General features: G+C 42.1%; 1 protein-coding gene across 2 annotated transcripts in view; it reads left to right on the top strand.

Moving 5' to 3' along the window:
- The window catches only part of usp33 (ubiquitin specific peptidase 33), a 126,590-nt gene that overhangs the window by 4,922 nt on the left and 94,243 nt on the right, over positions 1-27,425 (top strand). Inside the window, exons 2-6 of one of the 2 annotated variants that reach the window (XM_069939307.1) lie at positions 13,377-13,447; positions 17,980-18,167; positions 20,358-20,411; positions 20,500-20,562; positions 25,721-25,861. In XM_069939307.1, coding sequence (XP_069795408.1) covers positions 18,090-18,167; positions 20,358-20,411; positions 20,500-20,562; positions 25,721-25,861 — 336 coding nt within the window. In that variant the 5' untranslated portion in view covers positions 13,377-13,447; positions 17,980-18,089. The remainder of the gene's footprint in view (positions 1-13,376; positions 13,448-17,979; positions 18,168-20,357; positions 20,412-20,499; positions 20,563-25,720; positions 25,862-27,425) is intronic. The other variant, XM_069939308.1, reaches the window with a different exon arrangement.

Below are 27,425 nucleotides of genomic sequence, written 5' to 3'. Positions count from 1 at the left end.
AGTTGTAAATTACCAGGCTGGCAAATCCAACCTAGTGCAGCTGTGGAATTTAAATGCAAAAAAAATTTCATTTGTCTGATATGTTAATGGTGTGGAGTGAAGGAGTGAAACACAAGACTCTGCAGACACTGAGATTGTAGTAAAAACACACAGCAATGCTGGAGGAGCTCAGCTGGTCTCGCAGCGACCATTGGAGGTAAAGATATATGTTACCGACGTTTCGGGCCTGAGCCCTTCCTCGTGGAATAAGAAAATAAGCAGGCAGATGTCTTAATTCAAAAGTAGAGATTAAGCGGGTAGAATGGGATGGGGAGGAGTCCAGATCTAACAACCAAAAGGTATTAATTGGATATAGTAAGAGGAAAGGTGAAAATTGGTTTTGCCTCTGTGAAAGGAGACAGAGGGGAAAAGAGAGGGAGATACAGAACTGGAGGAAAGGAGATAGGGAAACGAAGATGGAGGGGTAGGGAGTTGTTTAACGGAAACCGGAGAAGTCGATGTTAATGTTAACCCAGACGGAAGATGAGGTGAGGTTTCTCCAATTTGCGGGAGGACTCAGTCTGGCAGCGCAGGAAATGATGAAACAGACATGTCACCAAGGGAATAGGATGGGGAATTGAAATGTTTATGGTGTGGACTGTGCCTCATTCCACGATTACTGTCGTCAGGGAATCAGTCTGAATGAGTGGACAAGGGCATGCCAGGATCAGCACTTAGAATACTTTAGGAAATGCCAACCTGATGAACCTGCATCATTGGTCGAAATACATGCTGAACCTGGAAAGCAACATGCAATAGACAGGTTAAATATCTCTCAGTTAAACTGATCAGATAGAAGTGACATCTCGTCAGCTAAATGTCACGTGGAGGAGGTTTGAGGAACATTCCCAACCTCAACAAAGATAGGACATACGACTAGGTGGAAGCAATTCACAGATAGAAGTTCCAAATGAACGATCCATACTGTCCTTCTGCAATCCCACTGTTGTGGAAGTCAGTTTTCAGCCATTTGGATTCTCGACGTCGCAGCAAAATGGTGAACTGTGCAGAAATCAGAAAATCTGCCACATACAAAAGTGATGGAGAAACTCAGCAGGTCGTGCAGCATTTGGGTTTGGGCAACACCCTGAAGATCACAGCAATCAGTGTGTCTGAGAAACTTGTTCAGGTATAGTTAAAACATTGAAATCTTCCCGACAAAATTACCCTGGTATGTCGTGTTCAAAAAGAAATCAGGCCATATCTAATCTAGTTAATTATTTAGTGATACACAATGTTTCACCAAGCAACATTATCAAGCAATTATAACCTGTGCAGTGATGCTCAGTTGGAGATCACTTGGCTCCCGATCTCATCAGAGCCTTGGTCTGAAGAGCTGAATTCCAAATGTGAGGTGAGTTACTGCCCTTGATATTGAGGAGCATTTGAGGTAATCTTGTAAAATGGTAGGCATAAAGGTGGATGGCACAGTTAGCATTGGGTGGCACGGATAGCGCGTCGCTGGTACAGCCCCGGCAACCCAGGTTCAAACCCGGCGCTGTCTGCAATGAGTTTGTACGTTCTTCCTGTGTCTGTGAGGGTTTTCCTCCTGGTGCTCTGGTTTCCATCGACTGTTCAAAATTTACTGGGGGATGTAGGCTCATTGAGTATAATTGGGCGGCATGGGCTCATGAGCCAAAAAGCCCCTGTTACAGTGCTGCACCATCTACATTTTTAAAAAAGATGCATTTACATTTTTTTTTTAAATGTAAGGATGAAAAATTAGTTCAATAATTGAACTCGTATCCTGTGCAAAAAAGGGTGATTGTGGTTAATGGGGTTTGGTCATTCTGGTCCTGGAATCACTAACCTAGGTCCAGACGTCTTCAACTGGGTCACCGGTTACCTTCATTTCCTTTTGGAAATGGGTATGTTCACTGATTGCACAATGTTCATTTCCATGTGCAACTTCTCAGCAAATGATGCAGCCCTCCTGTGCATACAGTCAGGCGTTCATCACGTGCAGGCATAGGCTGAAAAGTGGCAAGTTCAAGATTCTGAGAGACAAAGATAAGGTAGACAGCCAGCACCTTTTTCCCAGGGCAGGAATAGCAAACACTAGAGGACGTCTGTACAAAGTGAAGGGAGGAAAGTTTAGGGGAGACATCAGGGGTACGATTTTTAGTGTTATGGCTACCTGGAATGCCTTGCCAGGGACGGTGGTGGAGGGTGAAATATCACAGGCATTTAAGAGACCACCTCACTGACAAAAGGCAAAGGAGGAAAAACCCAACACCCAACCCCAACCAACCAATTTTCCCCTGCAACCGCTGCAACCGTGTCTGCCTGTCCCGTATCGGACTTGTCAGCCACAAACGAGCCTGGAGCTGACGTGGACATTTTACCCCTTCCATAAATCTTCGTCCGCGAAGCCAAGCCAAAGAAGAGAGACAGGCACATAGATGATGAAAGAAACATAGAGGGTTAAGAGTTAGGAAGGGTTTAGGTTTTTTTTTGTTGGAATATATAGGTTGGTACAACATTGAACATGGGAAGGAGGAACAGGAGTAGGCCAAAAATGGTCCATCGAGCCTGCTCCGCCATTCAATACGATCATGGCTGATCTAATTTATGACCTAACTCCACCTACTGCCTTCTCCCCATATCCCCTAATTTCTCTATCATGTAAAAATTTATCTAACTGAATTTTAAATATATTTAATGAGGCAGCCTCAACCACTTCCCCGGTTAGAGAATTCCAAACATTCACTACTCTCTGGGAAAAACTATTTTTCCTCATCTCTGTCCTAAATCTACTCCCCCGAATCTTGAGACTGTGTCCTCTCGTTTTAGTTTCCCCGGCCAGCTCAAAACACCTTCCTACATCTATCCTATCCATACCCTTCATAATCCTATATGTTTCTATAAGATCTCCTCTCATTCTTCTGAACTCGAGCGAATACAATCCTAGATGATTTAATCTTTCATCATAAGTCAACCCCTTCATCCCAGGGATCAACCTAGTAAACCTCGTCTGGACCGTCTCCAAAGCCAGTATACCCTTCCTCAAATATGGAGACCAGAACTGGACACGGTACTCCAGGTGCAGTCTCACCAGTACCTTATACAGTTGCAACATGACCTCCCTACTCCTGAATTCAATTCCTCGAGCGATGAAGGCCAACATTCCATTTGCCTTCTTAATAACCTGCTGCACCTACAACCTAACTTTTTGCGATTCATGCACAAGCCCTCCCAAGTCCCTCTGCACAACAGCATGCTGTAGTTTTTCACCCTTTAAATAATATTCAGCTCTTTTATTTTTCTTGCCAAAGTGGATCACCTCACACTTACTAACATTGTACTCCATCTGCCAGACCTTTGCCCACTCATCCAGCTTAACTCTATCCCTCCGCAGACTCTCCACATCCTCATTACAATTTGAGGGCTGAAGGGCCTGTACTGTGCTGTAATATTCTACGTTTGAAGTATCTCAAACCACAAAAATGTCAAACAATGATAATCTCATTAAAAAAAACACCTTCCCTTTACATCCAGTTGCATTCCCATCACTGATTGCCTTCTGTAGCCTGGTTTGACTGGGGCCATCCATACAAACAATGTTTCTACAAGTGCTGGTCCGAAGCCACGTGGTGAATGACGTTACCTCCAGAGGGCAAAACCTTTCCGAGGCAGGGGTCTGCAACAGGATGGAATACTCTCCATCTGCCTGGATCAGTTCAGCACCTGCAGCCCTCTAACAGCTCAGCATCGTTGAGGACAGATTGATTCCTCATTATAACTTACTGGCACACAGGATTCAGACTCAATGGTGTTGAAATATCGCCAGTATGTATTCAAGTCGATATGTTGTGTAGCTTCAAGGGAAACGTGCAAGCTGGTGGTGTTTCCCTGCACTGAAATTTGGATCTTTATGGATAATGGTGTTCATCAGCTTGGACAAACCTAGGTTAGAAACTACAGTGCAATTTATGCACTAATCCCTCAGACTGTTAGGCCTGGAAATTGTGAGGGACAAATGATGTTCGGCCAATGTATTGTGAATCTTGTATGTAAATGGAAACTTCATCTTGAACTGTGAATGGACAGACGTAAAATCTTCATTGTATAACTGAATTTCAGTGTAGAGCAAGCAGCATGGTTAGTCTAGTGGTGAGTGCAACGCTGTTACAGTGACCGGGGACGGGGTTCAAATCCCGCGCTGTCTGCAAGAAGTTTTTGCGTTCTCCCTGTGTCTGCATGACTTTCCTCCAGGTGCTCCAGTTTCCTCCTACCCTTCAAGAAAAATATACTGGGGGGGGGGGGGTTGGAGGTCAATTAGGTGTAATTGGGCAGTGCAGGCTCGTGGGCCAGAAGGGCCTGTAACCATGTCTAAATTTAAAGCGTATTTTTGGGAGAAAATCCGGTAACTACCTGCCTAAGACTGCTACCTGCTAAGATGGTCATTGGGTGAGCCACAGCAGATCAAGAGGAAAGCTCAGCCACAGAGGAGAGACTGGCAAAATGAATAAATAATCCTGGAGTACCCTGCCCCCACAGCCTTATGGGAGGGCCTTCATCAGAAGGTCTTCAGCTGCTTAAAGGGGCAGATCACTGCCATGTTATTCAAGGGCAACTACAGATTGGAAATGATTCCCACTGATGCGGAGGATCTGGAAAATAAATGCTAAAATCTTTAGTTTGCTCCTTACTGCTGGATTTTTCCTTCTCTCACACTGGACAACAATTTTTTTTCAAAAGGTTTGAATAAATATTGGGGATTATGATAGACAACTTCAAGCTGAACACAAAGATGGTTTCAGATTTGCTGTATCACGTGGGAAGTTGGAGAAACATTAAATTAACTTCAGCATCATTTTGCGATTAAACACGCTGACACATTGTGTTCGTTCAACTGACCTAAAAATGTTTTGCCGCTGATTTTCATTTGTTCTCAGCACCTGATGCCTCTTGTCTCAGTGTCCAACAATAGTCGGCCAGCACTGATGGATTCCAGTTGCCCTGATTCTCCACGGCCGCAGTGTCCTGGTGAAACCTTTCACCATGTTCGTCACTGCACCAAGATCAGCTGGGAAGAGGTCCAAGAGTGAATGCAGAAAATGAATGATGTTTTGTATGCTTGAAGAAAGCTTAAAATATGACTGAAATCACCAAAATAGGTTATATCTAAAAAATGGTATGTGATAGGAAAATGTTAAGGTGATTTTTCATGACCCAAAATCCATAAAATATACCCAAGCGTTTTCAGTGAGTAAAATCTTCATTGTCCAGTGTTATTCGATTGTGTAACTGCAGCAATTGATCTTTATTTTGCTTGTAACAACTGGTGGGATGGCAGAAGAGGCATTGAATAGATCCTAATTTTTCTTTTGTCTGTTTAGGAATTCCAATGTTCCAAGTTTCATTTTGTCATTATGGTTTTTCCCACTGCTGCAAATGATGTAATCTTTGCAGCAGTAATCTGAAACTTGGAATTGGCTTTTAGTAGGCTCAAAATCTACTCATCAGGCAGTACTGATCTAACGATCAAGTTCAGTTTTATTGTCATCTGACTGTACATATAGAACACGACAAAACAGTGCACCTCCAGTTCATGGTGCATGCACACAGACACTTAGTGCACCCTACACACAAGTGATAGAAAATAAATATATATAAGAAAAATTATGGGTTTCTAGAATTGTTTAGCAGTCTCACCACCTGTGGGAAGAGCTGTTTCCCAGCCAGGATGTCCTGGTTTTTTATGCTCCTGTACTTCCTTGTCTCAAAGATATGTGTGGTGGATGGGAAGATCCTCAATGATTCTCCGAGCTCTCTTTAATCACTGCTTCCTGGAGATATTGTTGCTAGAGGGATGGGAAACCCCAGTGATCTTCTCAGTAGTTTTAATCATTCTCCGTACTGACCACACTATGATGCAGACAGCCAGGACACTCTCCATTGTACTCTTGTTGAAAGTTGTTAAGAAGTACTCTTGTAGAAAGATTTTAGGATGGTGGCTGGTAGCTTTGCCCTCTTCATCCTCGGGAAGTGTAGGCACTGCTGCACCTTCCTGACTAATGAGGAGGTGTTGTGGGTCCAGGATAGATCATCCTTTAAATGGGCATCCTCTAAAAAGATGTTGTTTGTTGTTGTTTTTGGCAGTTTAAAGTGTGGATTGGATCCAACATTGTGTCTTCATTGTGTTGGAGTATTTTGAGGCTTCCCTTTGAGAAACCAGGTGTGAATCTCACAGTCCAAGTCACAACGAAGGTTGATGAGTGATGGCTTCATATGAGGTATTAATTGTTAATTTTATGGATGTGAGCACTGCTGGCAACTTGGATAAAACGGTTGTAAACTTTGCTTTTAACAGCTGTGATTGTGGAACGCAAGTTTGACTGAGCTAGGGACTTTCTCTTTGGAGTGATGAAGTGTGAAATGACATAATAGAGGTTTATAAGATTATGAGGGGCTCACATAGTGTGGGACAGCCAGCACCTTTTTCTTGTGGTAATAATAGCAAATACCAGAGGGCATCTGTTTAAGGTGAGTGCAGGAAAGTTTAAGGGAGTTGTTTTTTTTTACACGGAGCAGTAGGTCTGGACTGCCTTGCTGCTGGTGGTGGAGGCTGGTACAAAAAGGACATTTAAAAGACCCTTAGAAAGGCACATGGATGTAAGAAAAATAGAGGTATATGGTGTAAGTTAGGGAAGGATTAGAGTGTTGAGGAGTAGTTCGGCTCAATATTGTGGGCTGAAGACCCTGTGCTGCAATGTTCTAAAGTAATCTCATTAGGTGGTGGTGTTAGGAATTTACTGGATTCCCTCCCCTGCCCCCAAAAATAAGCTTTATCAACTGAAAACTTACTGGAGGAAGGAGCGGAGGAAATCCAAGATCTACAGATCTCTGGAATGTTCTTGATCAGTAGCTCCTGTACTGCTTGATGTTGATTCCCAGTGTATTAATTTTACGTCACATCTGCCCTGAGTGAAGGTGCTGAGTCATGGTGGAATTGTGGGCCCACTTCCAGCTTCATCTCCTCCCCGCCGCCCCCCCCCCCCCCCCTTCCACTGTCTGAACCATAGCAGTGAACTGGCTGGTCATGGTCAAGGGTGGCTCAGTAGCAAACTGGATCGGAAAGCCTGTCCATGCAGGCTCTGCGGGAATGTGGTCACAAAGATCAGGAAGCAAAGCTGGTGCTCCTATTGTCTCCCGTTCGGTAGCACAGCCCTCAGAGGAAGCTGTTCAACTCCCTGCACCATTGCACAGCGGCTTCACAATTGGGTTGCCATTATTGTATCTCCATCAAGACTTTGAACTGCAAGCATCATATTCAATCAGCACATGATCAATAGTTGCTAATCGTCTTGTTGGCAACTTCAGCTCAAATATCCTTTTAACCTTGTTCTCATCGGAATCATTGTTTTAAAAAAAGATTTAGCTTGAAGGTATTTTAGGAGCGGGTTATGAGAGTAATTATTTATCATTATTAAATGGGAGGGCAGACTTGATAGGTTGAATAGCCTATTTCGGCTCCAATGTTGTATGGCCAAATTTTTACCAGTGAAGGAAAGAAATACGTCGTCACATCTGTATTCCACATGAAAAAGTAATGCAGATGTTCCTCTCTTTTTTCTTCTTTTTCTTCTTTGGCTTGGCTTCGCAGACGAAGATTTATGGAGGGGTATGTCCACGTCTGCTGCAGGCTCGTTGGTGACTGACAAGTCCGAGGCAGGCACGGTTGCAGCGGTTGCAAGGGAAAATTGGTGGGTTGGGGTTGGGTGTTGGGTTTTTCCTCCTTTGTCTTTTGTCAGTGAGGTGGGCTCTGCGGTCTTCTTCAAAGGAGGTTGCTGCCCGCCGAACTGTGAGGCGCCAAGATGCACGGTTGGAGGCGAGATCAGCCCACTGGCAGTGGTCAATGTGGCAGGCACCAAGAGATTTCTTTAGGCAGTCCTTGAACCTCTTCTTTGGTGCACCTCTGTCTCGGTGGCCAGTGGAGAGCTCGCCATAGAACATGATCTTGGGAAGGCGATGGTCCTACATTCTGGAGACGTGACCCATCCAGCGCAGTTGGGTCTTCAGCAGCATGGATTCGATGCTTGCGGACTCTGCCAGCTCGAGTACTTCGATGTTGGTGATGAAGTCATTCCAATGAATGTTGAGGATGGAGCGGAGATAGCGCTGATGGAAGCGTTCTAGGAGCCGTAGGTGATGCCGGTAGAGGACCCATGATTCGGAGCCAAACAGGAGCGTGGTTATGACAACGGCTTTGTACACGCTGATCTTTGTGTGTTTCTTCAGGTGGTTGTTTTTCCAGACTCTTTTGTGTAGTCTTCCAAAGGCGCTATTTGCCTTGGCGAGTCTGTTGTCTATCTCTTTGTCGATCCTTGCATCAGATGAAATGGTGCAGCCGAGGTAGGTAAACTGGTTGACCGTTTTGAGTTCTGTGTGCCCGATGGAGATGTGGGGGGGCTGGTGGCCATGGTGGGGAGCTGGCTGATGGAGGACCTCAGTTTTCTTCAGGCTGACTTCCAGGCCAAAGATTTTGGCAGTTTCCGCAAAACAGGATGTCATGCGCTGGAGAGCTGGCTCTGAATGGGCAACTAAGGCGGCATCATCTGCAAAGAGTAGTTCACGGACAAGTTGCTCTTGTGTCTTGGTGTGAGCTTGCAGGCGCCTCAGATTGAAGAGACTGCCATCCGTGCGGTACCGGATGTAAACACCGTCTTCATTGTTGAGGTCTTTCATGGCTTGGTTCAGCATCATGCTGAAGAAGATAGTAAAGAGGGTTGGTGCGAGGACGCAGCCTTGCTTCACGCCGTTGTCAATGGAGAAGGGTTCAGAGAGCTCATTGCTGTATCTGACTCGATCTTGTTTGTCCTCGAGCCCCCGGCGGCGGCAGCAATAGGACCACGGGCCCCCCGGGCGGTAGCAGGACCTCGGGCCTCCAGCGGCGGCAGCAACAGGCCCTATTTATTTATAGTAATGCTGTAAGATGGTTATACAGTACAACTTCGATTATCCGAAATCGGATTCTCTGAAATCCTCATTTACCCAAACTTTTTTCAGAGCTGAACTGACCTCATGGGTTGATTAAAAAAAATGCACTCGTCATGAAATTAGAATGGCGATTGTCCTCATTTCAGGTAACCCCCTCTCCCCTCTTTTTCAATTTCTTTTTTACCTTCCCCTATTGACTTTTCTCTCCAACTCTCCCCCTCAAACTGTGTGCCACTGTCTCCCAGCTGCAAGCAGTCGGAAGAATTCGCCTGAGGTAACGGCCGCATCACGGGGAGAGACAGCCAGCCGAGACCGGGCCTGCCCGCACCGCTGCCCAAGCGCTGAACACAGGCTGCCGTTGCCAGGCAAACCCCGGCAGCCCGCACAGCCCGACCATTGGCAGCCGAGCCCCGGGCTGGGAGCGGTCGATGAGAACTGTTTAGTGTATTTCAGAGTTTAATACACACCTCAAAAACCAATAGTCTAAACACTAACAACTGTGAACTCCATTGCAGAGTTCTCTCCAGTCTTAAAAAATTTTCTACTAGAACTTTTCTTACTGATCCTCAACCAATGCTGCATCCCCTTTACTCGGCCGCGGCAGGAGTAAACGCACGCAGGCCGATTCCAGGGCGCACCATTCCATAACCGGGGACAGATGTTCCTCTACTTAATGGTGATCTGATGTATGATTTTTCAAAATTACAATGGTTGTTATCTCTATATTTTAGGATTAAAAATTGGGTTTTTTTGTGTGGAATAAAGGTATTCAACATTTAATTATACAATAGGCTTTGTTTTAGATAAATTTGCCCAGCTGTAAGTGTTGTGAGCATGTTTAACGTAGGCTAGGCTATGATGTTTGGTCGGTGTGGTACTGTATTCTTTTTCGACTTATGATGGGTTTAGCGGAACGCAATCCCAGCGTAAATCGAGGAACCCCTGTACAGGGAGTCCCCGGGTTATGAATGTCCGACTTGCAGACAACTTGTACTTGGGACAAATTGCGCTCCTAATTCACTCGTACACATAATGTTACCTCACAAATGGCCTTTTCGTTGATGGAATGAGAGTAAGTGTTAACTTTTCATCATAATCTTTTTTCCTTCTTTAAGAAGTGTTTCTTTAATGTATTTTTTTACAGTACTAAAACAAACATTTGACTAATTTTTTTTTTCCAATATTTTTTTTATTTTTCACACCATAAATCACATTAGCCATGATATACACTATTTCTTTTTCACACATATACAGTGACTTTTTCTCCCCCCTCCCCTTTCCTCCCAAACCACCCCCCCACCCCCCCCCTCTCATCCATTTTAGGTATACAATCTAGGTTGCATTAAGCCAGTCAGACAATGTTGTCATTCAACAAAATTACACCAGAAATTCTACTGAGTCCATTCTTTTCTTTCCTTCTCCTTCCATCAACTTAGGTAATGTTTGTCCCCGGTAGGTTTTCGCTATTGTATTTAATGTAAGGCTCCTATACTTGTTCGAATATTTCAATATTATTTCTTAACCAATATGTTATTTTTTCTAATGGAATACCTTTATTCATTTAAATTTGGTAGTTTCTTCCTTTTAATTTGGTTATGTATTCCATTAATATTTAAAGACATATAGTTCAGCGTAGCCCTTTTATATTTTGTTTATCTTCTCTTTCCGTTTTTCCATCATTACTTTTCCTCCTTTTCCATTTCTGTTTTCTTATTTTCAACTCTTTATAAGACAACATTCCTACAACATCTAACATTTTCCTTATTCTCCTATTTCTATCTTATTTATCCCCAATCTCCCCTTCACCTCCTGAGTTGTCCTTTATCCCTTGTCGGACAACCACATCTCCCCTCTCCATTTGGATTTGCGAATCCACTCGCAAGCGTCAACTGATTTTGCAGTGACCGCTATTTCCCCCCACCCCGCCTCCCCCAGAAAAGATTTCACTTTTCATATGTCACAAAGGTCACTCTTTTAATTCCCTCCTTATTCTCTCTATTCCATTACCTTCCCTTATTAATTCTTGTCTATACTATCTATATTTTCCTCTAAGTACAGATACATTCATGTATGCTCATTGTCTCTATTCACTCTTATACCTCTTTACCCGCATACATATAAATCGTGATCATTTTTACTCTCATTACCCGTCTTCATCCCTCAGTCTATTTTTGTCTTTACCCACATACATATCAATCGTGATCATTTTAACTCTCATTACCCGTCTTCCTCCCTCAGTCTATTTTTGTAATTGTTCTGCAAATTTTCGTGCTTCTTCTGGATCCGAGAATAGTCTGTTTTGTTGTCCTGGAATAAATATTTTCAATACCGCTGGATGCTTTAGTATAAATTTATACCCTTTCTTCCATAAAATCGCCTTTGCTGTATTGAACTCTTTTCTTTAGGAGTTCAAAACTTATATCTGGATAAATGAAGATTTTTTGCCCTTTATACTCCAGTGGTTTGTTGCCCTCTCTTACTTTTTCCATTGTCTTCTCCAGTACCTTTTCTCTTGTAGTATATCTTAGGAATTTTACTACAATAGATCTTGGTTTTTGTTGTGGTTGTGGTTTAGAGGCCAATACTCTATGTGCCCTTTCTATTTCCATTTCATGCTGTAGTTCTGGACATCCTAGGGTCTTAGGGATCCACTCTTTTATAAACTCCCTCATATTCTTGCCTTCTTCATCTTCCTTAAGGCCCACTATCTTTATGTTATTTCTTCTGTTATGGTTTTCCATTGTATCTATTTTTTGAGCTAGTAGTTCTTGTGTCTCTTTAGTTTTTTTATTAGATTTCTCCAATTTCTTTTTTAAGTCTTCTACCTCCATTTCTGCTGCTACTGCCCGCTCTTCCATCTTGTCCATTTTTTTTCCCATTTCTGTTAAGGTCATCTCCATTTTATTTATTTTCTCTTCTGTGTTGTTTATTCTTTTTCTTAAATCCTTAAATTCCTGTGTTTGCCATTCTTTAAATGACTCCATGTATCCTTTAATAAGAGCAAGTATATCCTTTGCCTTGCCTATCTTTTCTTCTTCTATTTCACCATACTCTTCCTCTTCTTCTTCCTCTGGGTTGACCATCTGTTGTTTCTTTGTTGCCCTTTCCTCCTCTTCTTTCTTGTTTCTATTGTCTTCTGTGGTCTCTTCTTGCTGCAGGTGTTCTGCAGCTGTCGTTGCCGGCTGTGGAGATCGACTCCCCAGCTGGTCCCCCCTCCCGTCGGTGTGTTTTTTTTCATTCGCATCGCGCATGCGCGGTTGCGCACTTTTACTCGGCTCAGCGAGCCATTTTTGTAGTCCATTATTTACCGACCTGAGGGAGCGGGTTTCTCTCTCCGCAGCGGGCCTCTTCGGACAGGTAAGGCCTTCACCTTTTTCCTCCTTTGTCTTCTCTTCCTCTCTTCTTGCCGTTGCTTTCGATTTTTCTTTTTTTGTCGCCATCTTCTTTCCACCTTTATACTCACTTTTCTGTAACTTTTACTTCTGTGCCTTTGTGTTTTCTCTTGTTTTTCCCGACTTTTCTGGAGAGGGCTGGAGTTCACCGTCCGGCCACTACTCCATCACGTGACTCCTCCAACATTTGACTAACTGATGCTAAATAAGAACCGTATGAACCTGTTCCGACTTATCTACAAATTCAACTTAAAGACATACGTAAGAACGGATCTCATTCATAACCCAAGTACTACATTTGGAGTGGAGTTACTACAGCTAAGCAGGGTTGTACAGTGTTGCAGATGTTTGATAGAAAAGTAGGAAGGTGGCAAGTTAAAGCTAAATAATCTGCTGGAGGACCTCAGCAAATCAAGCAGCATTAGTGGGAGAAAAAGAATGGTCTGTGTTTTTCTCCCACTGGTGCTGCTCGACCCACTGAGTTTCTCCAACAGATTCAGATTCCAGCATCTGGAGTCTCCAGCTTGCATTCAGTTGCCAACTTAATATGTTTTTATTGTTGTAGGTTGAGGAATTGATGTCTGTTAATAAAGTGGAACGTGTGATGTCTTTATAACAGCACCCTGTTCTTTGAAGTATGAATTTCTATAGGGTTTAAACCTTTTAGCTTTTTATATCCTGTAAAGGGTTGTTACACCAGGTTGCAGAGGTATTAGATTTTCTGTGATCTATTTGAATAGGACTGACTATCTTAGCTATGCCCCTCCTGATTTTATAAACCTCTGTAAGGTACCCACTTTGCCTCCAGGGAGAAAAGTCCTAACCTCACCAACCTCCCCTTGTAATTCATGCCTTCCATTTCCAAAGGCCCCAAACACCACATTGTGAGGAACCCTTGGGCCCAAATGAAATGAGGTGATGGAGGAATTGAATTAAATGCATTCCTTCAGTCCTTGGTGTCTCTGACTGAGATTGATTAGTTTCCGTTCTCATTTCATTCAGAACTATAGTTCTTTGATCTCTCTCTGCTGGTCTCCGTTCTCATGCCGGGACCACCTTGTTCCCAGGAACTGGTAAGCTTATCAACTTCATTACTTCCAATTAGAATGATTGGCATCTTCTTTATTCCTTTCCTTAGTTGTAGAGCCCTGCAGCATGGAAACCAACAACGTTGGCACGATGTTGCCAGCAACACGGGTTTGAATCATCAGGTGTCTGTAATGAGTTTGTATGTTCTCCTTGTGACCTGCATGGGCTTTCTCCAGGTGTTCTGGTTTCCTCCCACCCTTAAAAATGTATAGGGTTGTGAGGTTAATAGGGTGTAATTTGACAGCACAGGTTTCATGGACCAGAATGGCCTTCTACCATGCTGTAATGCTTTAAAAAAAATATATCCTTGCCAGCTATCAAATATCTATCTGTGCTAATCCCTTTTTTCAGCCTTTTGCCTGTAGTCTTCAATACCATCCATTTTGTGTGCTCATCTCAGTACTTAACTATTAGTACCTGTTTCCAAATGTCAGGAGGGCCAAAAAAAGTGCATGCAATATTCTTGGTAGATCAAGTAAAGGAGAATTCTGACCTCTAGATGTATATTAAGAGTATTGGGGTATTTGATAGCTGGTAAGGATATTTTTGATTAAAACGTTACAGAAGGACCTTCCGGTCCACGAAACTAGTGCTGCCAAATTATACCCAATTAATCTACCAACCCCACATGTTTTGGAGGGTGAGAGGAAACCAGAGCACCCAAAGAAAATATAACGAGAGAAAGGCTAAGTCTTCAGATGGATCAATGTTGTGGTCTATATGTGGAACCACGGGAGATGGGTGAGGTCTGAATATTTTACAACTGTTTATCGTGGGTGTGGTACCAAAATTGGTGAGGGAATTCTGGGGAAAGAAAGTGATAGCCTGAAATATAACGAAGAGGTAGTGTTGATTCTTTTGAAGTGCATGAAGATGGACCAAGTGCACTCTAGAATATTGCAGGAAGCAATGGAAGAAATTGCTCAGCCTCAGCAGAGATTACTGATTCATTCTTACCATGTATGAGGCATTGGAAGACTGCAAGGTGGCTAAAGCCATGTCTTTGTTTAAGAAGAACTGCAAGGACAAGCTAAGGAGTAACAGACCAGTGAGCCTAACACCAGTGGTGGATAAAGTACTGGAGGGCATCCTGAGAGATGGGATCTATGTGCATTTGGAAAGGCAGGGATTGTCAACGTGGTTCTGTCCGTGGCAAGTCGTATCTTATGAATTTTATTGAGTTTTTGAAGAGGTGGTCAACAGGATTGATAAAGGCGGGTTTGTTGACAAGGAACTGCATGGTAGACTAGTCCATGAGTTGAGATCTCATGGGACCCAAGGTGAACTGGACAATCAGATTAAAAAAATTGGCATTGGAAGAAGAGATGGTGGTACAGAATGGTTGTCTTTCACATTGGAGGCCAGTGACCATTGGTGTGCCACAGAGATTAGTGCTGGGTCCCCTACTCTTTGTCACGTATTTGAATGTAGGTGGCATGATTGGAAAGGTGGAAGGTGACGCCAGAATTGGTGATGTGTGTGCAGCAAAGGTTGAACAAGGCTACAATAGGACCTATCTCCACTGGAAAAAGTGGACAGAGGAATGACAGATAATATTTAACTCAGACCGTAAATGAGAAATGATGCATTTTACAAAGTTCTCGCAGGGCTAGGCATGGAGAGAGATTGGAAGGGCACTAAGAACAGTTTTAGAACAGGATACCTCGGGATCATTTCCAGAAGGTGGTGAGACAGGTTGAGAAAGTATATTGCATGTTTGTCTTCATCAGATGGGGCAATAATTGGAACCTTGTTACAGTTATATAGGGTGATCCAGCTCAAGATAAAGCAGAAAAGATTCACAATGTGTGGCCAGGATGGATGATTTGAATTATAAAACTGCATATCCTGGGATTGTTTTCCCTGGAGAGAGCAAGGTTGAGGGGTGAACTTCAGAGAGGTCTATAAGATCAGGAAGGGCAGAGATTTAATCATTATTTTTTTTTCCAGGTTAGGGGAGATAGTACATAGATTTAAGGGAAGAGGAGAAAGATTTAAGGGGACCTGAGGGGAGATGCAGAGGGTGGTGGGTCTGTGGAAAAAGCTGCCAGAGGAAGTGGTAGGGGCAGGTACAATTACAATATTTAAAAGACACTTGAACAGATTCATGGACGTGAAGGGTCTAGAGGAATATGGGCCAAATGCAGGAAATATGGACTGGCTCAGGAAGGAATTTTGGTCAGCATGGATGAGATGGGCCAAAGAGCCTGCTTCTATGAAGTATGACTGTGACTCCCATCAGACATTTCATTCCAGAGCCCACCTGTGGTCTTGCAGCTCTTATGTAATTTTGTGTAATATTTGCTTCTGTTTTATTACATGACAAGAAAAGGATGTTGAATCTTCTTCTTAAATCTCCTCTGCGTCTCCAAACCCAGCTAATGTTTTTTTTAAACCGTTGACACAATAACCTCCCTGCTTCTTCCTTCATGAGCCAAGGCATAGAATGTAGGTCTTCCAAATACTTTCTGAACCAACATCTATTTGTGCTGCTGCCTTTATAGATTATGGGACATGTAGATCAATGCCTCAACTCAAGTGTTTCCTCCAATTGATTCTTTTAAAACCAGATTTATTAGTCTTCCCAAAATGCATCACTCAGATTTTTTAGGATTAGTTTAATCTGCCATTGCTCTGGTAATTTTACCAATTGATAGATATTCCTGCTTGCCTTGCTATCAACGGCACAACCAACTTCCATGCCTTCTGTGAACTTACTAAATTACATCTGCATTCCCATCTTGGCTATTAATGGAAATAATACACATTAAGTGTATTGACCTCACCAAAGCCTTCGACACCGTGAGTAGGAAAGGGCTTTGGCAAATACTAGAGCGCCTCGGATGCCCCCCAAAAAGTGTCTTGGCACTGATCCCTGCAACACACCACTGTTCATAGACTTCTTCTTCTTCTTTGGCTTGGCTTCGCGGACGAAGATTTATGGAGGGGGTAAAAAGTCCACGTCAGCTGCAGGCTCGTTTGTGGCTGACAAGTCCGATGCGGGACAGGCAGACACGATTGCAGCGGTTGCAAGGGAAAATTGGTTGGTTGGGGTTGGGTGTTGGGTTTTTCCTCCTTTGCCTTTTGTCAGTGAGGTGGGCTCTGCGGTCTTCTTCAAAGGAGGTTGCTGCCCGCCAAACTGTGAGGCGCCAAGATGCACGGTTTGAGGCGTTATCAGCCCACTGGCGGTGGTCAATGTGGCAGGCACCAAGAGATTTCTTTAGGCAGTCCTTGTACCTTTTCTTTGGTGCACCTCTGTCACGGTGGCCAGTGGAGAGCTCGCCATATAACACGATCTTGGGAAGGCGATGGTCCTCCATTCTGGAGACGTGACCCATCCAGCGCAGCTGGATCTTCAGCAGCGTGGACTCGATGCTGTCGACCTCTGCCATCTCGAGTACTTCGACGTTAGGGGTGTAAGCGCTCCAATGGATGTTGAGGATGGAGCGGAGACAACGCTGGTGGAAGCGTTCTAGGAGCCGTAGGTGGTGCCGGTAAAGGACCCATGATTCGGAGCCGAACAGGAGTGTGGGTATGACAACGGCTCTGTATACGCTTATCTTTTAATGACTTACTGTCATTAAAAATCATCTCTCGACCATTACCTCCAATCACAAAGCTAATTTTGGATCCAATTCTTGTTAGATAACGTAAAAACACAATGCTGGAGAAATTCTGCTGGTCAAACGTTGTACTTTCTATAGCAAAGATACATAACCAATGTTTCAGGCATGAGCCCTTCATCAAGGTATCTTGATGAAGGGCTCAAACCCGAAATGTTGGTTATTTATCTTTGCAGCATTGACTTCCTTTACTCTTATGCTCAGTGCCCCAACCAACCAATGAAGGGAAGCTTGCCATGTGCCTTCTTTATTAACCTATCAACAATAATTTTTTAAAAATTTAATTTTAAAGATACAGTACTCTAAGAGACCTTTCCAGCCAGTGACTTCCCATATGACATAAAGTAAAAACATAATGCTGGAGAGACCCAGCAGGTCAAACAGTGTCCTTTATATAGTAAAGATAAAATTACATCACCAAGTTTCCGGTTCAAGTCCTACATCAAGGTATTCATCAAGTTTTGTGTTTTACTCTTGTTAGATAACATGTGATCATAACATTGGTGGCAGTAATGGAGGTGAAGTGAAATGATTCAGATGAATTTTCACTGCTGCCTACCGAATTTTCTGTTTTCTGCTTCAATCTCATGCCAACTATAAATCCAAAAGTGGAATAAAGTTTTTATAGAAACACCTGAGCATCAACTTCAAATGCATATTGAGATATAGAAATGAGTAATTATGATTTTTAAAAAAATGTTATTTAATTGGTCAAGTTAATGCAAAATCCATAATATCCTAAACATTGTAGGAATGTTAGTAAAATATTCTCTTTGCTTTATTTAAAATCTCCAGAAGGTAGCCTTTCTGTGCTGGAGGGCTTACTGTAAGTAACATGCAATTCTTTCAGTCTTGAGGAATTTTGTTTCATTTGAATTGCTGGTGTTTTGCAGAAGATAGCCGAGTCTTTCTCAAAATAGCACAGACCACCTGCCTCAAGCTGTTCTCACTGTCCTGTAAGTAGTGCTGCCTCCCAAGGTTGCAGGAAGATATTGCTGTGAAGATGTCACATCTCAGTGATTGCGTTCACTTGGAATCAGTGGGTGAAGTGACAAAAGATGAACTGATTGAAAAGTCTCATGTAAGTTGTACCCTTCATTATTAATTTTATGTTATAAAGTAAATTAATCACATCATATAATTGTCAATTATGCCTGCTCCTTGTGAAAATATGAGCCCCTTGGTGTCACACAATCAGCTTCTATCCTCTCTCAATCTGTCATTTGGATGGGCTGTTCTGTTCTGCCTTGGCACATTTCAACACTCCAGAGATCATTGATAAATGCTTGAGGACAGCATCACCATCTAGAATCAGAATTTATTGTCATGAACATGTCGCAAAATTTGTTGCTTTGCAAATATTGCTATGAATTAAATTTAAAAAAGAAATTGGTGCAAAAGAAAAAATGAGGTAGTATCTGTGGTTCATTGTCTATTCATAAATCTGATGGCGGAGTAGGAGAATCTTTTTGTGCCGTTGGGTGTTCATCTTCAGATTCGTGTACCTCCTTCCTTCCCGATGGTAGTAGAGTGATGAGGGTCCTTGCGGATAGAGACTGTTTTCGTAAGACACCGCCTCTTGTAGATGTCCTTGATGAAGTGAAGACTGATGGCCATAAGTTCTCAGCTCTCTGCGGTCTTTTCCTTGGCACCTCCGTACAAGACAGTGATGCAACCAGTCAGATTGTTCTCCACAGTATACCTGTAGAAATCTGCAAGGGTCTATGGTGACATACCAAATCCAAGCAACATAGAGGAAAATTCCTATGAGCCATCGACGGCATTTGTGTCTAGATGTCTTTCATATGAAGAATATATCAGTGCAACTTTCTGAATTTAGTGAGAGCAGTAAAAACAAAAATAATTATTGTATTCAGCAAATTTTGTACAGTGAATGAACAGCAATGATTAACCGGATAGTATGCATTAGAAAAGCCAGATAAAGCTGCAAGTTTCCTGGATGTTGTGCTACTACGAGTTTTCAATTTCAATTATGACATCTATTATACCCAGGCAGATCGGTAAATAAGGCCTTGATTTAGATTGTATGGTGGGATAGCATTCCCTCCGATGCACTGAACGTACGCTTAGTTGGTGAGTGAGACTGCGAGATGAGGACTACAAATTGAGTGATAATTGGCACCTGTTATGTGGCAAGGGAAAAGTTTGGTGGGTTCAAAGAGCATGCTGAAAACAGGAAGGATTTTTATTAAATCACACATCAGGGGATCACAACAGGAATAACACCCACTAGTGTTCTCGATCACAAAACCCCAGTCACATCGGACTTCACACTACTGATACTGGCAACTGTTTATGTAGACGTATAACTAAGGACTACAATATACTACCTGCTGTTCCTTGTCTAATGTGGGCACAGCTCAGATGCTATCTACAACTACAACAATATACAACACCCCATTTCCTATGTCTTGCACATCTTACCAGTGTTGTCCACAGTTGACTCCTCCAGCATTGTCCACAGTTCGTAACCTGAAGTGGAGCAGGGTTTGTCTCCAGGTCAAAGAGCAAAAGAGGGAGAGTTACTGCACATGCTGGACATATAGTACAGTAAGATGGTAGGTCCAGCCCAGGTAATCAGTAGGTGTTAAAGGGAACAATGGTCAGGTGTGCACTAATGGGTGGGCAGAGTCCCACCTTGATTGGCAGGTGAAGTAATTTCCAACTAGGTTCCAGACGGAGAGGTCACTAGACCCTCCACAATCCACGCTCCCACCAGGTTTCAGGCGGAGAGGTCACATGACCCTCCATAATCCACAAAACATCTCAGCATTGTTTGATTTCGATGGTGAAGGGGAGCAAAGATCTTGGAGTTAGTCATTTGTGTTTAGCCAAGGATGTTTGCATGGCAATTAGGTCTTCAAACTGACATGATGGGACTCCATGGTGCAGTGATTTAGAACCCTAGAATCATCAACATCACACACCTATTTTAGACTTTAGTCAGCGGAATTCTGGCCTAACATTTATAAACATGAACAGTAAGGATTGATTTGAGTCAGAAAGTTTCCCTGTCTTGATCCTCCCTCACCACCCATCTTGAATTTTTAAAACTCTGAAAGTTATCCAAGTCGTGCCCCACTTTTGAGGCCAAGGGTAGAATGCGTAGCGTAAGTAGAGGAGAAAATAATAGGAACAGATTTAAAATGTTTTACCACACTATTGCAAATGTCAACTCAACTCAAACTTGGCACAACAGATTATATTTACTTTTCTCCTTTTCTAAAGGATTTTTTTTTCTTCTGGACAGGGCACTTGTCAAGATTGTAAAGTTGGAGGCCCAAACCTCTGGGCGTGTTTGGAGGTAAGATAATGCAGGGTTGATGGATGGGATTTGTTGCTTTGAAGGCTATTCATGCTCTGACTTCCTGCCTTCTTTCTCTTGCAAACAGAATGGCTGCCCCTATGTTGGTTGTGGCGAATCCTATTCAGACCACAGCACCATCCATTCCCAGGTCGGTGGAGATATTACCTTAATGACTTGTTTCCTCTTGTTTTTCTTTTTCCCATGAGAACATCTTAACATTTCCAAAGGCCAAACCCTGTGGTGCTAGAATTGTAATATAAAACCAGAAAATGCTCAAAATACCTAGGAGGTCAGGCATAGAAGAGAGAAAAAGAGTTAAGATTATCAGATCGTGGATGTTCGTGATTTTAGGTTTTTCGGAAGTACTTTACAGTTATTGAGATGCCTTTTGAGTTTTAATCGCCAATAGTGTGATATGGATATATGAATTATCTAAATATGCCAGCTGGTTTCTGAATTGTGCAGTCTTAAAGGTATCAATGAAGCAAAGATTGTATGGTTTACTTCGGTTCTTATGGATGAAGGATAAATATGGGGAAGGACATTGAATCTCCATGCTTGATCTCTGAAATAATCTAATGGTAATTTAAGTTAGAAGGTAGGCCCTTGGTTTTCGCCTCATCTGAGAGATGGTCATAGAGCTGTACATCATGGAAATGGGCCACGTCCACATCAACTAGGTGGCACCCAACAGTATGAGTTCCATTTTCTAGTACTTGGCCCCAAAGCCTTTAATGCTGAGATAATTCTTTTCTTTTTAAAATATTTTTATTAATTTGGTAGATAAAAAAATACACAAAACTTTTATATAATGCAATATAGAATATAAATCATGTGATTACATTGTCTTGTACACAAAGTAGAAATTTCCTTATAAAAACTTCATGTCATATTCTAATATTTATGGCATATGGTTGGTTATCTAATTGAACTAATCTTGTACACAAAGTAGAAATTTCCTTATAAAAACTTCATCTCAGATTCTAATATTTATGACATATGGTTGGTTATCTAATTGAACTAATCTTGTACACAAAGTAGAAATTTCCTTATAAAAACTTCATCTCAGATTCTAATATTTATGACATAGTTGGTTATCTAATTGAACTAATCTTGTACACAAAGTAGAAATTTCCTTATAAAAACTTCATCTCAGATTCTAATATTTATGACATAGTTGGTTATCTAATTGAACTAATCTTGTACACAAAGTAGAAATTTCCTTATAAAAACTTCATCTCAGATTCTAATATTTATGACATAGTTGGTTATCTAATTGAACTAATCTTGTACACAAAGTAGAAATTTCCTTATAAAAACTTCATCTCAGATTCTAATATTTATGACATAGTTGGTTATCTAATTGAACTAATCTTGTACACAAAGTAGAAATTTCCTTATAAAAACTTCATCTCAGATTCTAATATTTATGACATAGTTGGTTATCTAATTGAACTAATCTTGTACACAAAGTAGAAATTTCCTTATAAAAACTTCATCTCAGATTCTAATATTTATGACATAGTTGGTTATCTAATTGAACTAATCTTGTACACAAAGTAGAAATTTCCTTATAAAAACTTCATCTCAGATTCTAATATTTATGACATATGGTTGGTTATCTAATTGAACTAATCTCTTCTGCTTATAATGGAAAATTTTAAAAAAGTTTAAAAAAAAAGAAATTCTAATATGTAAAGAGTCGAGTCTCGGCTCCCGAGCAACGGACAGGAAATCCCCAGAGCATCCCTGCCTAGGTATTTAAATTGTGATAATAGTCCACGAATAGGGTCTATATCTTGTCAAATTCAGTCTTGATCTTTAATGTTATATCTAGAGATGATTCAAATACTCTGTTAGTCATTTTGTAAGATTTGTCAGAAACATTGTTTCCACCATTCAGGGAGTGTATTCCAAGTACAGTACAACTCCGATTTTCTGAAATGATCCTAGGGCCTATTTTGGATAAAAAAATTTTTTCAGAAAACTGGTCATTTTTTTTTTACAAAAAGCCCAGTAGCCACAGCAGATCACCTATAACAATGTTTAAACCACAAGGGAAGACTTTTTAATCATTAAAATAATGTTTAATTCTCACCAAAAAAATGCTGGCCATGCTGATCACCGACACATCCCCATGGTAGCCCGGGGTCTGCTGCTGCAGGCACCGGGAACCCAATGACCCCGATCAATTTGGCTCCAAAAAAAAAAAAAAAAAATTTGGATAAATGAGGATTTCTGATTTGAGGAAAATCTGATTTTTGGATCGTCAGAGTTTGCACTGTATTTAATACTCCCTGGATGGAGAAAGGTTCCCCTCAAGTCCCCTTTCAATCTTTGACCTTAAATCTGTGTTCTCTACTTTTATCTTCCTCTGATATGGGGAATACTTTCAACTCATCTACTCTATAAATACCCCTCATAATTATACACACCTCAATGTGTTTCCTCTCCAAGAAAAAAAAAGTCTCTGCATAGTTGTAACCTACTTCCAATCGTGTGCTGACCAAAACTATGTTCAATACTCCAGCTGAGATCTAACTAACGTTTTACAAAGTTGGAGCATAACCCCCTCCCCCTTGTTATTTAGTGCCCAGATTAATAAAAGCCATTGTCCCATATACTTTCTTAACCAGCTGTCATCTCTATCACTGACATTGCACCACTCCCCAAATACATCAGCCTAGATCCTGGTACTGAAGGCTCAAGTTAAACACACAAATTTGTGAATCTGAGCTGTGACAGATTATAGATACGTTTTCAAGGAGATAAACTGGGGTAGGTTTTATTTTTAGTGTAGGTTACATACAAACATTTCAAAAAAGATCTCATTTAAAATACCAGAGCTCTGCTCAAGCTAAGCTAGCTGGGTCCATGAACTTTTGCAAAAATGTTGGGACTTAACTAAAGGGATTGTTGTTTTGAAAAGCAACAGATGAAAGAACTCGGAGGAGTAGGTTCAGAGCCGCAGGTTGTCTGGGAGTGCTGCTTGCTGCTCTAAGAGGGTCAGGCAGTTTTGCAAGCAGAGAGGGAGTCAAACAGGCTCTTTGAGAGAGTTCAGTTCTACAGCTATACCAGTCAGCAGCAACAGCTGGGCCTGGAAAAGGACAAGCTGGCAAGCTTGTGGAAAAGCCCCATTTTGAAGATGGGTTGTGAGTGCTTAGTTTAGCCTGGTCAAAGCCTTTGTGGTTCATAAGAGGAGAGGACTGGCTATCTAATGTTTCTCTTGAAATAAGAGAAACAAAAAGGAACTCTGTGATGACCTGAAAGCAAGAGGTTATCATCTGGAGAACCCTGATGGGGCAAGTTTCTTTGGCAAGACACTGAAGTGGCTGATTAAAAGGAATTAATGGTGGGTGACCTGGAACAACAAATCTCTCTCTGCAAACCGACAAGTACCTTCCTGAGCAGTAACCATTTATCTTTCAAGCACCAAAGCTTGGTGAACTTAATAAATGTTAAATTCTGTGCACAGTATAAGAATTGCCTGCAACCAGTAAACTTGAGGAATGAGAAGTGAGATTGGACTGTGAATCAAAGAACTTTTCTAAACTTACATACACGTGCGTTTAGAATTAGAAAGGGGTTAAGTTAGGTTAGTTAAGTTAATAGTGATAAGTTAGTGTTGGTGAATATCTGTTGCTGCTGGGTTTTGGGGTCCTCTGAGCTCGTACAGAGCAAATAGACAGTCCTTTCTTAACATTTTATTTTGTCTTGCTTAAGGCTTTGAGCTCCTTCTTTTCCATTATGTTGTAAATTGATGTCAAAACTTGCATGCCAATTGTATGACGCATGGAGATAGGTACCTTTTAAAGTCCAGCCCCTTTGAGGTATTTTCCTGAATATTGGTGCATTCCTGAGGAATGTCAATTTTTTTAAATAGCCATATATATCCCATTCTATGTTAGTCCCTTATTGGCAAGTCTACTAACACTAGCTGGATGACAATGTTTAATTGGGGAAGGGCTGGTTACGATGGGATTAGACAGGAACTAGGGAGAATAAATTAGCAACAAATGTATTCGGGGAAATGCAGAGCAGAAATGTGGAGGTCACGTAGGGACCACTGGCGCAGGCTTCAGGATAGGTTTATCCCACTGAGATAGAAAGATTGCAGGATAAAGAACCATGGCTAGTGAAGAGGAAGAAGGAGGGATACAAAGCAACAGTTAGGAAAGGCTCATGAGAAATTTATGGTAGCCAGGAAGGAACTTGAGAAATGTCTGGGAGAAAAAAAAGGGTCACAAGAATACCTTGGCAAGTAGGATTAAGGAAATCCGTAAGGATGACTGAGGAATAAGGGGTGGGGTGGGGGGAGGGGGGGGAAACATGTACTTGGAGGCAGAGAGGTAGGGAGGTCCTAAATGAATACTTGGCTTCAGAAATAAAGCACATAAGTCTGCAGATACTGTGGTATTATGTATCCTTATCTTTGCAATATAAAATACACTCTTTTGACTTGCTGAGTTTCTCCAGCATTGAGTTTTAGTTTGGCTTCAGTGTGAACCAGAGAGAGGGATCTCGGTGAAAGTGTGGTCAGTGTAGAACAGACTAATGCGCTGGAGCATGTTGTGGTTAAGAAAGAGGAAGCACTAGGTCTTCTTAAAATATTTGATTCCCTCAACGTTGCCACACAAGTGGTTAAGAAGGTGTCTGGTGTACTGACATTCATTAGTCAGGAAATTGAGTTCAAGAGCTGTGAGGTGTTGCAGCTCTATAAAACTAATTTGACCACATTTTGTCTTCAGTTCTGGTCGCCTCATTAGGAAGGATGTAGATGGTTTAGAGAGGGAGCGGAGATTTACTTGGATTGAAGAGCACATTTTATGAAACCAGTTTAACCTGTGGTCCTGAACTCTGAATTCCCAACCAGTAAATTAAGCACCGCACTACTATCCCTGCAGAGCCACGGCACCCTGCCTATTGCCTGTGCAGATCCATCTCCTTTCTGTGAAAACTTTGAGCAAATATTCACTTTATTCCACTGCTTTTGGGGAGCCAGGATTTGGCTTTGGGGCAATAGCAGTCCCTCGATCCACTAGTGGGAGATTGCTATTACTGTTTCAAATGCGAAGTAAAGTTTTGGGGAGTCAGAGGAAATGGAAAGGAGTGAATTTACATCAAACTTGAAAAGGGAGTGTAGATTCATTGTTTACGAGCCTTCTCCTGCAGACCTCCGTTTGGCCACAGATATTTGCTTGCTTAGACAGCTGGAAGAACACCTTTTGATTTTTGCATTATTATTGAAGCTGACTTTTTGTTCAACTTAAAAGTTGCATTGAACTGCACTGCTCCTGTTTACCTAGGAAACCATGCACAATCTCACGGTAAACCTCACCACCTTGCGAGTTTGGTGTTATGCATGTGGCAAAGAAGTCTTTTTGGAGCGGAAGCTTGGACCCCCACCAGTAAAACATGGGAGAATACTTCAGGTGCCCGAATGCCAGGTAGGTTTCCATTTGAGTAATATGACAAGTGTGGGGAGAAACATGTACTGATACTTTATGGCATTGGGAGTGAGTGTACCTGGATAAAGATGACAGGTGTGTGAAAGCCACACACTGGTGCTTTATCGTGAAATTAGGAGTGAGTGAACTGGAACTGGGAATTTTTGCAGAAGTGAGTCTTGTAGACATCTTTTTGTTTGAATGGTGGGGCAGGAATGAGAAAGCATGTTTCCTGTGTGTGAACTTGTTAGTTACACTCTTAGATGATTGCAGAGGTTAAATCTTCTATGTTAATGGCTAAAGAACTTGAACCTTATGGTACACAACATGAAGTACCTTGACTAATGAATTCAATTAGATAAATGGGTGCAAACCATTCCATTTGTTCTCTGCATGGTGTGGTTGAGGTTCTTTCCCTAGCCTAGCTGAGAAGGTGGTGTTCATTAGGTGCAACCAAGTCGCATGCTGTGCGAAGAACAGTGCAGTGTAGGAGTAGCATGTAAACTGGATTGGGAAATGGTTGTGTCACACACCCTTCCTGAAAAGCCACATGAGTTTGCAAGCAGTTTGTTTCCTCTTTGGTATTGGGTCATGCCTTTGGTGAAGATTCAAGTGTGCAGTCAATTGAAGGGTTCTGTGGTTCTGTCACTTCATGACTAACACCCAGAGTTATTAGCAGTTGTGCAAAAAAGTTGGTAGAGGAACTTGGGGGAGGGGGTTGGGGTGGGTGCACAGGGTGCAGGCAGCATCGGTGGAAGCAAATTGCAAATTGGCGTTTTGGGGTTGAGACCCTTTATCAAGATTGAATCTCCACCTTCATCATTGAGGAAGGGTCCCAACAACAAACCTCAACTCTCCATTTCTCTTTACAGATGCTGCCTGACCTCCTGAGTTCCTTTCAATGAGCCATTTTTTTTTTGTTCCAGAATTTATTAGCTTCTGCAGCATCTTGTATCTCCTGTTGACAGCTAAGACTTTTTAGTAGGTTTGAGAAGTAGTTCATAAGGTTATGTCTATAAGCCGTGTACAGTTGAAGGACTATTTACTGGCTTTGGAGGCGGTGCAGAGGAGGTTCACCAGGTTGATTCCAGAGATGAGAGGATCAGCCTATCAGGAGAGACTGAGTCGTCTGGGACTATACTTGCTAGAATTTAGAAGAATGAGAAGGGATCTTATAGAAACATTTAAAATTATGAAAGGGAGGGTAGTAAGTTGTTTCCATGGGTGGGGAAGACTAGAACCAGCAGGCATAGCCTCAATTTCAAGGGCGGTAAACTTAGGACAGAGATTGCACATGGGTGCAATTGGTCACATGGGTGCACTTAGGCAGGCTCGAAGGGTCGAATGACCTACTCCTGCTCCTATCTTCTATGAGGAGGAACTGCTTTTCCCCGAGGTTGGTGAATCTGTGGAATTCGCTGCCCATTGAAGCAGTGGGTGCGATCTCAATGAATATATTTAAGACAAGGTTGGATAGATTTCTACATAGTAGGGGAATTAAGGATATGGGAAGGCAGGTAAGTGGAAATGAGCCATCATCAGATCAGCCATGATCTCATTGAAT

Source organism: Narcine bancroftii, chromosome 5, assembly GCF_036971445.1.
Source record: "Narcine bancroftii isolate sNarBan1 chromosome 5, sNarBan1.hap1, whole genome shotgun sequence".
Lineage (NCBI taxonomy): Eukaryota > Metazoa > Chordata > Chondrichthyes > Torpediniformes > Narcinidae > Narcine > Narcine bancroftii.
This window is presented reverse-complemented; position numbering and strand designations above follow the sequence as displayed.